At 40.4% G+C, this 12,042-nt stretch overlaps 1 protein-coding gene across 6 annotated transcripts in view; it reads left to right on the top strand.

Moving 5' to 3' along the window:
- Positions 1-12,042, top strand: part of PPARGC1A (PPARG coactivator 1 alpha) — a 654,192-nt gene that overhangs the window by 626,055 nt on the left and 16,095 nt on the right. For all 6 annotated transcript variants that reach the window (XM_047719019.1, XM_047719014.1, XM_047719017.1 and 3 more), the window contains 3 exons: positions 6,905-7,820; positions 8,361-8,465; positions 8,620-8,740. In XM_047719019.1, the coding sequence (XP_047574975.1) occupies positions 6,905-7,820; positions 8,361-8,465; positions 8,620-8,740 (1,142 nt within the window). The remainder of the gene's footprint in view (positions 1-6,904; positions 7,821-8,360; positions 8,466-8,619; positions 8,741-12,042) is intronic.

The following is a 12,042-nucleotide window of genomic DNA, read 5'->3' as shown; positions in this document are numbered from 1 at the left end:
CAACATCTGTTATATTAAATAGGTTTCATTTCACTTGCCAAGTGTCATTGGTTGGTATTGGCTGTGAGGAGCATTGTGTTGAGGAAAATTCCAAGGCCAAATCTGTACTCAGTGAAAATGTCATGATCAATTAATGATGTCTGCCATGGGTGCAACCAGGGGGTGGACAGGGTGGGAACAATCATGTTCTTGATTCGTTGATCCTTGGTCTACAGTCTTAATCCATGTGGTTCTGGCCAAGGAAATGGATCAAGCTGTTGCCCAGGACCTTCTGGTGTCTTCTTTTTCTTTACTCTCACAAATTTTAGTGAAATTTTCCAAACATTTAAGTACAAGTGTAAAGAGTCAACAATATTCCAAGATCTCCAGCATAATCCCTCTGCCCCATCTGCAGAGTCTTTGGGAAACAGGAGGGATGAGACAGGAAGTTTGCTTTATTAGGTATTGCCAGCTGGTCTGACTTTGTGATTGTCCTAAACTAGCTCATTTTGGCTGATAAAAAAAAAAAAAACACTTCTTTTTTACAGGTGTAAAAACTAATTTGATTTCAAAATAGCTGTTAGTAAAACAAGATGAGAGGAGAGAATGCTCTTTTGGCAGAAGGCATTTAAATCTATTGCATATGGAGATTTTCAGAGTGCTAGACTTTTTTTGTTTCTGAAATGGAAATGGCAAAGCAATGTCAGCTCAACTAGATGATGGTTTTAGCCAGCAGACAGACAAGAAGAAAATTGGTTAGGGACCAACGTGGTTGACCCAAAATTTCACATATGTGTATATGTATGTATACATGGACATGTAAAATACATGGACATTTTTAAAGTTCTTACTGTAAAAGTGATAGAAAGCAGCATAGCTATTTTATAACTAATTAGAGAAATGAGAAGAACTAAATAGTCAGCAGTTTCATCACTCTAACACACTAGGTCTGAGTGATGTTGTCTTCGTTGGTATTTTCCTCATGGTTTTGATGAATGATTGGTGCCATTTGTTTTTCATTTTATGTTTTGCCTAGGTTTAAATTGGCAATCATTCAAACTGCACTTTGGTGGATTTGTGCCTAAGAACCCACTCATTAACCAATCAATTTATGATTTCTTTTATGTAGACTTTTATATTATTTTCCTTTTTGGACTTCCCATTTAAAGATTCATTTTGCTGGACAGAATATTGACAGACAGCATACATTTGCTGTACCCTTTTGGTAATATGTGTCTTTTGTATGTGGCTTATCTTTGGGGAAATAAAGCAAGACAAAATATGAGCACTAGTTGGCAGTTTTAAAAGGAAAACCCTAGCATGAGAGAACTGGAAAGTGATTTTGACAGGTCATATAATCCATTCTTGAGCCCGAAGAATCTGAGAAAGGGAGACCCCGCAAATTTTCTTTACAGCCCATTTCAATGTTTGGCAACTGTTACTGTCAGGGATTTCTTCCATGTTTCAACTATATCCTTCATTTTCTCTTTTTGATCTCTTTTCTTGACCCAACATCTGAAAATATTCCTTTTTTTCCTGAGTTACCTTTTCAGGAAATAATAGCATCCAAATTTCTCATAAGCCAAGGATAACAAAGTACTTTCCTCTCCCACATCAACTTGGGGGGGAGGGTTGGTGATAGCTGCCTGGCGGGACAGGTTTCCCCTCCCCCCAACCCTAATCCCCACTTCTGCTCCAGCAATGTGGGAAAGCTCATGGGCACCAATTAATATCTTCCATGAGTAAGATATTAAGATATTAAGAATGCTCTGACACTTTTCTGTAAAGTCAGTTTGTTCCCTAGGAATCAGGGGTGTTACAGGACATACTAAAAAAGGAGTAAAGGCAGGGACACCTGTGGTCAGAGCAGCCTGGGGTGATGGCCACCAGAGTCCTGAGCAGGGTGTGAGAGGTTCCTTCCTGGAAGGGTTAACACTTCAGTGGCTGGCTTCTCTGGACCTCCAAGAAGTCCTGGGGAAGTTGGGGGCTGGGGGGAGCATGGGAGGAGCTTCTTTAACAAAATATTCTCACTAGCAGAGCAGTAAGGGTTCATACTTAGTATCAGCCCTTCCTGTGAACTCTTGACACCCACTCCAAGTTCTTTAAGCATAAAATAGAAGAGTAGGATAAACCACATGCATCTCTGCCCAGTCCTTCTTTTTTGGTAAGTTTTTAAGTGAATTAGAAACTCATGAATTTTGGAACACTGAAAAGAAATAAAATAAAATAAAATGAAAAAAAAAACACAAAACTCATCTTCTCATTGGTTTTCCTTAAGAAATATTTCAATTGACATGAGACCTAAGAAAAATCCCATTGTCAAAGAAACTCTAAAGCAAATCACAGAGCAGTAGATTCTATAAAATATTATAAACTATTAAAAAAAAACCTGCTGAAGTCATTGGTTGGATTGTGGGACACACACACACACACACACACACACACACACATCCCAGAGGAGTCATCATTTATCAGAGTCATTCAATTAAACAAACAAACCCAAAAGAGAATTCCTCAAAGAAAATCATTTTATGGTACCTAATGAAAAACAAAACAAAACTGGTCTCTGACTTTTTTTTTTTTTTTTTTTAATAAATGGGCTGTTGACAAAGATGACTGTGGAGTGTGTAGCACTTCTCCCCGATTTGCTGTGCGGAAGTGCGTAAGTGAGTGATGCCGAGGTACTTGTTTATTATAGAACACATTTCAATGCAGTAATCATAAATATTGCTAAGGTTGTGCTCTGTTGAAATATGACCTACATACTCTTGATTGTTTGTGTTACGTGATTTGTCTGACACCCATTACATTCTGGGTAATAGCAGCCATTTGTTGCTCTGCACAGCAGGCTCTTTTGACAAAAGAAAATAGGCAGTAATAAAAAAGCTATAGTCTGAATTACATTCTGCACAGCGCTGCACTGCTGAGAGTTTGTGCAAGTGTGTTAACAATGCTCTGAACTGCCTCTTGTCAGCCTTCAGCCTGTAATGGCCATCTGTCCTCACATAAATCTGTCAAAACCTGCTAAGTTCAAGAGAGAGCATGGAATATACCTTGTACTGTCAACACCGAAATGTACACATTCCCCAGAAAATCAACACACCGGAAATAATCCAGAGGTTATGGGAAGCATTAGCACTGTTGATTTAAGCTTGTGGGGTGAAATTGAGAGTCTGGCCATTAGAGGGACGATGAGCAAAGGTAGTAGCGTGAAGGAATTGAATATTGACTGGCCTGTGAACGTGGGGGACTGAGCCCTGCCTGGGCGACATGGGAGAGACTCAGGTAGCTCAGGTGCAGCAAGGGGTCTCTGTCCCATCAGTGGCTGTTAAAAGTTTGACACTATGTTTAAAATAAATAAAAAAGAAGAAGAACCAGTGCTTCTTACATTTTTGTTTTGCTTTTGCTTTGGGTCTCCACTCTATCTGGAAATAGATTTTCAATTAAGCACTGGTGGTTCCATCCTTCAGATTTCTCAGTCTTGCTTGGAGGTATTCTCTGAATAAACTTCAGTAAACAGTAAAAAGTTTAGGGAATTATCTGAATTGTTTTCCCCTTACCCACCTACTCACTAATCCTAAAATAGCTTCAATCCATTAGACAACTATTATTATTATTATTATTATTATTATTATTATTTTAACAAGGAGTGCCAACAGAAATTTACAGCCCTGCTATTTTCATGTGTAGGGTGTATTTGGTTATCTCCGTGTTTCTGTAAATTTAAAGCACATGTGTAAAAACATGCACTTACTTCAAGTTTTGAAGATTTGCCCATTTGCTAAAAAGGACCGTGAAGTCCCTGATGTACCTACCAGCATCTGGTGTATTACCAGCACATAGTAAGTGTTCAGTGAATGTCTGTTCCTATTGCTACAGGCTGCCTAAGATGTTAGGAAGGTAAAAGTCTTGGCTTTTAACTCAAAAAAACCAAAACAAACAAAAAACCCCCAAACAAACAAACAAACAAAAAACCCCCACAACTATAATCAGGGTGTCACCACTCCCAAGAGCAACTTAAGAATCAGTTATTTAAGCGATAATGAGCTTAGGTACTAGGACAAGGGTTTCAAATGTTCAAGACTAAAAAGAATTTCTATATTTAAAATCCCTAGATAGCTGAGCTATTTTTAGAACTAGTCTCTCTTTAATAGTGGCCTAATTTGGTGTTTCTGAAGTTTAGGGTTTCTTTTTATATGTCTAGAATGTCAGTCAAAATACACGTACCTGAGAACAAGGCAATGTGAGGCATGGACACGACAGGACAGAGGCTCTCCGTATGTGGTCCATGAACCACATCATTAAAATATTTGACCAGCTTCACAAGTTATTCTTGGGTCACTGAAATATAAGACCCATCAATAAAGGAGAATCTAGAAAACATTTTTTTAAAGATTTTATTTATTTATTTGACAGAGAGAGCATGCACAAGCAGGGGGAGCAGCAGAGGGAGAGGAAGAAGAAGGCTCCCCCCTGAGTAGGAAGCCCAGTGCAGGGCTGGATCCCAGGACCCCAGGACCATGACCTGAGCCAGAGGCAGCTGCTTAACTGACTGAGCCACTCAGGTGCTCCCAGGGAAAAAATAAATAAATAGGCGAGTAAGAATTTTTGCAAAAATAAGCCCAGGCAACATTTCCACTAAGAGCATATCATCTATTTGGAGAGACAGGATAAAACATACATTCAAAAAGAGATGAACAAGAATATATAGCACTATCCGATAAGTGTCTAATGAGTGATCCTGGCAGTAAATTATTAGGAAAGTAAAAACTACCCTAGTTTGGGAACCATAAAAAGATTTATGAAATTGAATTTTGGAATGTCGAATGTCGTTTCTCCATTCAAGGGCTTTGCCATTTGGAATATTTGACTGTTACTTTTTCAGCAAAGAGAGATTATTCATCATTATTTCTTTGAGCATCTTAGCCTCTTATGAGAAATATCTGAGAATTTGTCATTTGTTTGAGGGGGGCATTAATAGCTTTAAATTTGTCTTAATGGCAATTGAAGGTAAAAAGCAGTCAAAATCAGTGTTATAACAGGGCAGCGCAAAAGGTAAAGAAAACGAGGGAAAAAGAGAGAGAGAAAGGAGAAAGACTGATTATGTAGGAATTTCTTAGATGAACGAAAAGACATACTTGTCCGTGAAAGAGGGAACAAAAGGAGAGTGGGCCTCAGTGACACAGATGTTTCATTCAGTAATATGTCACCTCTCGGTTCTCTTCCAGCAAAGAGTGGCTGCTAACTCGAGGAAGCTTTGCTGGGACCCTGATGTGTCCCTTCTCTTTGTGTTTGTATTCCCTGTCTTACTGAGCTTTTCTGGGATGGAGTTCCAAAGTTAAATTACTTTGCATTCTTATAGCTTTGCTCTCCTCATTTAAGAAGCATTAGCTATGCATAATAAAAATTGCCAAATATTAGTGTAAAATATTTTATTATAGAGGAAATATTAAAATTAGTTTCTTCCATCTCTTTACTGTAAAGCAGGAGAAAGAGGCAGTATCTTCCTGTTCATACCAAAATTTCAAGTGGCTTTCTGTGACCTACTTGATTATGTGTGTGTGTGTGTGTGTGTGTGTGTGTGTGTGTATACATACATACATACATATATATATATTTTTTTCCTTTCTCCAACAAGGTTAGATTTCTCTCTCATTTCCTTGAAATGTGCAATTGCCTTAAGTCTAACCCCAGGCTTGTTAGCAGACTTGAAGTTCTTTTCTGCTGAATAGCCTTCACCCATCCTCCTAAATAGAAAATGTGTTGTAAACTCAAATATTCCCCTGTAAGCATAATGTCATTTGAACTCCAGCCTGCCCTTCTTCAAAGTTTGTTGGACTCTAGAGCCATTTCCTGATTATCCTCCCTCCATGTAAAGGGACATGTAGAACTTTCTCAGGGGTAAAAGATAGAGGAGGCAACTGTAATTCACAGACTCTCCCACGACGGCATCTGATGGAATTTTCCTGCTCTTCCCTAGAAAAGGACGAAAGGCTCCCACTGATGGGGTTTCTCTTGTCTCCCTTTATTTTTTTTCCTACTTTTTTAATTAGTTGGTTGCTGAAGTTTAGATCTGTTTCAATCCTTCAGCCTCATCACCCACCCCAACGTTGTGCTCTAAATAAAATGGTCCGCTGGCACTGCAGTATTTAGTGTTTCTGTTCATTTAGGTTTCTGTTGCAGAACCATATTTTAGACAGAATGTATTAGTTATGCTTACAAGAAAGTATTATACCTACATCAGCCATGGTTTACTAAGTTAATGAACTGTGGAGACAAAGAATCATTGCCGTCAAGTTGCAGAGTCGTCTGGTTTCCTGCCTTGGTCTGTCGTGTTTTTCTGAACTTTAAGTTTGTCTCTGTCACTCTGACCCTGCCCCACATTTGCGGTCATCCCGTATTTTTTTTTCTTTTTTTTTAAGTTGCCTAGTTCTTCGGCTTCTTGATTGGAGAACAATTTCTGATCCACTCGTACGCTCCACAGCTTTCTTTGAGGACGAATGCTACCAAAGCTACTCTGTGATTCCCCAGGGCCACACTGTTAATTCTCCACAAGGCAGACAGACAATGCCCTTGGAAATGTGAGCTTTGGTAATGCCGGGTGCGTGGAGGCCTGTAGGGAGGCGTTAATGTTTTCTCGGAAGCAAGATCTGTTAGCATGGGCGTTTAAAATACAAAACATCACGGATTTCACTGATGCCTGGCAGTCGTGAGATCCATCTTTTCTTGGTGGCAGAGGCTGAGAGGGAGAGAGGCACTTTTTCAGGTCTTGACATGAATTTCGTTTTCTTCTTTGTCACCATTGTCTGAAATCCCCCAGAAGTTTGGGCAACGTATCCCGCAATTTAACAGCATTATCTCTGTCTCTTGTCTCTCCCCCCGCCCCTTCTTGTTGTTGTTGTTTATTTTCCCTTTTTACCTTCAGGCCTAACTCCACCCACAACTCCTCCTCATAAAGCCAACCAAGATAATCCTTTCAGGACTTCTCCAAAGCTGAAGTCCTCCTGCAAGACGGTGGTACCTCCGCCCTTGAAGAAGCCTCGGAGCAGTGAGCCTTCTGGCGCCCAAGGCAATAACTTCACCAAGAAAGGGCCGGAGCAGTCTGAGTTGTACGCACAGCTCAGCAAGACCTCTGTGCTCACCAGTGGACACGAGGAAAGGAAGGCCAAGCGGCCCAGTCTACGGCTGTTTGGTGACCATGACTATTGTCAGTCAATTAATTCCAAAACGGAAATACTCATTAATATATCACAGGAGCTCCAAGACTCTAGACCACTAGGATATAAAGATGCCTCCTCCGACTGGCAGGGGCAGGTCTGTTCTTCCACGGATTCAGACCAGGGCTTCCTGACAGAGACTTCGGAGGCGGGCAAGCAGGTCTCTCCTTGCAGCACCAGAAAACAGCTCCAAGACCAGGAAATCCGAGCCGAGCTGAACAAGCACTTCGGTCATCCCAGTCAAGCTGTTTTTGAGGACGAAGCAGACAAGACCAGTGAACTGAGGGACAGTGATTTCAGTAATGAACAATTCTCCAAACTACCTATGTTTATAAATTCAGGACTAGCCATGGATGGCCTGTTTGATGACAGCGAAGATGAAAGTGATAAACTGAACTACCCTTGGGATGGCACGCAATCCTATTCATTGTTCGATGTGTCGCCTTCTTGCTCTTCTTTTAACTCTCCATGTAGAGATTCTGTGTCACCACCCAAATCCTTATTTGCTCAAAGACCCCAAAGGATGCGCTCTCGTTCAAGGTCCTTTTCTCGACACAGGTCGTGCTCCCGATCACCATATTCCAGGTCAAGATCAAGGTCCCCAGGCAGTAGATCCTCTTCAAGGTAAACCTTGCCAATGCCCACCCAAAGCTGTGAGGTCCAAAAAAAGCTTTCAAAACCCACAGACAGCCCCAGCCCCTCTCGCCAGGCGATTCCCAACACCTCCGGAGCTAACCAGGTTGTTGTTACACAGATATGCCTCCTCATCTTCTCTGAAATCTGGCAGCCTTCAGCACAGTGCCTTGAGCTAGTCGCATCACAGAGAGCAATTTGTAAGAAACTTGCTCATCTAACTTTTTCCATTACCTGGAGAGCTGCCCTGTGCCAGGATAGTTGAGATCCATGCGAGATAAAGCTGACAGTGTACCAGACTGGTGCCCAGCATTAACATCAGTAAGAGAGCCTGGGAGAGAATACATCACTTCCAGACCTCTAAGCTGACTAGATGATCACAAACTGTCACTGGGAAATCTCACCAGTAGCTAGGAAGAGAAAGAGACGCTTTATGTCCTACGGTGTTTCCAGGGCATGCTCAATTGGGCTGATAAAGCAGGGTTAAGTGGCAGTTGCAAATGCCCTTTCTGTTTCTCCTCTCGCTCACAGATCTTGCTACTACTTTGAGTCGAGCCACTGCAGACACCGCGCACACCGAAATTCTCCTCTGTGTGCAAGATCACGTTCCAGGTCGCCCTACAGCCGTAGGCCCAGGTAAGGACGCGGGTCATTTACCTTCCATTCCTCCTGTTCCCCCTCCTCTAGATGACATGAGCTAGCTCACTCCCAGCCCTCTCCCCAGTTCCTGATTCATTGTGCCCTGTGTAAACGGAGGCGGTTGATTTAATGATGAAGTTGTGTTTCTCAGGTATGACAGCTACGAGGAATATCAGCACGAAAGGCTGAAGAGGGAAGAATACCGCAAAGAGTATGAGAAGCGGGAATCTGAGAGGGCCAAACAAAGGGAGAGGCAGAGGCAGAAGGCAATTGTAAGCAGCTTGGAGCTCACTTTTGCTTTTTAAAAGAGGGTTTCTTTTCCTTCCTTTCTTCTTTCTCTCTTTCTTTCTCTCTTTCTCTCTCTCTCTTTTTTCCTCCCTCCCTCCCTCCCTCCCTTTCCTTTTCTTTTCTTTTCTTTTCTTTCTTCCTTTGTTATAGATTAGAAAATAAACTAAAGCTAAGGCTTTGTTAGAATATGCAATATTCCGCAGCCTTTTGACTTTAAAACATCAGAGGGTCCCCAAGCTCTCCTGACATAGATGATGGGGAAGCAAAATGTTAAATGAATGTATGTTCTTATTCATACTTCATCTTTCTCATTCATCTGGAAACCCATGACTGTTTTCCAAAATGGAGGGAGCAGGGACTGGTTTTGGTCAAATACTGGTTCCATCTGGTCAGACGACGAGTGTTTCAGACTGTTCTCTGCTGCATTTTTGTCGGAGTGGGAAATGAGGCCATATCTGTGTTTGGTTTCAGTTTTTGTCTCTTGGGCAGATGTTAGAATTGGATTGTCCATGGAGGGACTGGGTTCAAGCTGGATTTGAAGGAGCCAGGGGAGGAGGAGGGGCTAAAAGTCATCATTTTGGACTTGTGCTGGGTCAGCATCTCGCTGAGTAGTTGATACATCCGCATTTCTCATGAACTGCTTTTCAATAACCCCTTCCATATTTTGGGACTACTTAATGTCAGGGTACCGTGTTTCCTTGACATACAGACATTACTGGTTCTTTGGTCTAAAGTTCCAGGTTATGTTGAACTTGTTTGTTCTCTGCAGGTCAGTAGTTTTTCAGCACCCGCTCCACCGCTCGCAAACTGGTAGTCTTTACCCCACCTCCCTCCTATTGCTTATCAACCCAGAACTCCCATGGCAGTTCTTTTTGTCAGTCCACTTGTCAGTCTTGTCCATGGTAGACATTCCTAATCAACTGTGGAATTCTTTCCACTGAGCCCTCAGGGAAGCTTTAGGTCTCTCCCAACTCAGTGCTTCAGGGAGCCCTAAGTAATCAATCAGAAGTGGCACCATTTTGTTTACTTCAGCTGCCTATCTCTGCTAGCTCCTAAGAGTCATTTCAGTTAGATCAGCTTTTCACCTATCTTTCATAGAAAGTAACCAACATTTAGGGAAATGACTGCTCACTGTAAGGGTTAGATTTTTATAGTGCCTCTAAGAAAACCTCCTACCATCCACCAAATCTTGAAAAACCTACATAAAAGAACTGACTAATGCAGTCAAAATCAAGCAGTAGCTGACAGTTATCAACCAGAGGGAAAAGGTGAACTGAGAGGCTTGTTGGTTGCAGGTTCTCAAGGAGAAGAAGGGAGAAGTGATTGAATACTTAGGCTTAAAGGTCAAGGGTGTTTGTTGTCCTTTAATGTTGAATCTACCTAAGGCTGAATCAAAAGTCCTGTGCAAATTACAACACTTTTGCTCATTTTTCTCAACTTTCAAATGAGCTGTGATATTAAGAGCTGCCAGAGTGTCATTAGTTAACACTTAAGAAGACTAATGAAAATTAAAAATTCAATTTTTCTAATTTTGCTATATTTAATTAATAGCCTGTTCAATAATTATAATAACTCACATTTATATAATGCCATATAGTTTACAAATCCTTTTAATATGGCACATTAGAGTTAATCTTTACAAAAGAGAATCATGTTGAGCAAGCATGTAGGAAAATAGTTATTTCAGTGTTTGCACATTCATATTTTATAAAATCCTTCATGTTTCTTCCCCAAAGTATCACATTGAAGAGAGAGATTAATAATTTCATCATGTATTAGCTCATTTGGGCAAAATACACCACTATATCCAAAGTTGTGGATAAATAAAGCAATACAGCATGTGCTTCTTTTCTTTCTTCTAAAGATAAGTCAGTGCCAGATAATCAACAAAAGTGCATAAAAGGAGGGAGGGGTCTTTCATTAGTTGGCTCTTTCCAAAACATCAGATAATGTGATTGGTCTACATTCCATAATTGATAGCTTCATCAAATGCAACCTTGACGTCACTCTTATAGTACAAATGTCAAGTTGGCTTAAATAAAGTGATTAAAAATTAAGCATTTGTCAGAATTTTCACTTTGAGGGTTTTTTTTTTTTTTAATTTTTGTTTTGGAAAAGAAGATTAAAATAACAACACCACCCCCAAAAGTAGGACATAGAGATTATTTACTTTACCAACACAGTGGACTATAGTTAATAAGAGCTTAATATAAAGATTTGGGATTTACTCTTAAACTAATCCCCTCTTGGACAATGATATGCTATTTCTGCTTAACATGAGTGAAAACTCATGATCCTTTATGTGACAAACATTTGCTAGGTGCTTGGGACATAAAATTAGGTAGGACCTGGTCCACGTATCCAGAGAGGTTCAAGGTCCTCTCGTGGCAAATGGGGGAACACCTAGACCTGAGAGTGACAGAGAGCATCTGTAGAGAGGGTGAGATTATTCTGAAATCAAAAGAGGAGGGGAAAGGTTTTCTATACCTGTGCTGTGCAATATGGTGGCTTCTGGGCACACAACAAATGCAGCTAGTTGTGAATTAAGATGCACTAATAAATGTGATTGGATTTCAAAGACTAAGTTCAAAAGAAAAGTGTAAAATTCCTCATTAATACTTTTTAAATCAATGACATTGGAACAATAATATTTTGGATATATTGAGCTAAATAAAATACAATATTAAAATTAAATTTTCTGTTTCTTTTTACTTTTTAAAATGTGCCTCCTAGAAAATTTAAAATTGTATATGCTGCATTATATTTTTATTGAACATTGCCATTCTCGGCAGAAGCTAGAGCTCACACTAAGTCCTTGGCCAAGAGCAAGGTATATTGGGAAACTGCTGGTCATTTAACTAGAATACTGGGGCACAGGAGCAATAGGAAATGAGTCTTAGGGATCTGGATTTCATGACTGTAGGAAGCCAGATCCTTAAAGTGACTTACAAGTCATGATAAAGATTGTAAAGTCTATCTTAAAGGCATAGTGGAATTACTTAATGAGTTTACCCATGGAAAGATTTTCTGATCAATTTCCTTTCTCAAGATGATCTGCTTTCTTGTGCCACAGTGCATTTGCAAAATGCATGTTTATGGACTTGGGTGCAGAGATACATGCAATGGGTTTTGACTCATTTGATTGGTTTAGCTTGAGATGTCATTCACAAAACAGCTAAAGGAAATAGGACAGTCTTCCCAAGCTGGTTGGGTAGGTGATTTCCCTTCATATTTTTGGGACACCCTTGAATTACTGAACAAGTAGCAAATTATGTTTGGAATATCT

The sequence above is a fragment of the Lutra lutra genome, chromosome 2 (assembly GCF_902655055.1).
Source record: "Lutra lutra chromosome 2, mLutLut1.2, whole genome shotgun sequence".
Taxonomy (NCBI): domain Eukaryota; kingdom Metazoa; phylum Chordata; class Mammalia; order Carnivora; family Mustelidae; genus Lutra; species Lutra lutra.
The sequence above is the reverse complement of the archived record's forward strand: the minus strand, read 5'-3'. Positions and strand labels throughout refer to the sequence as shown.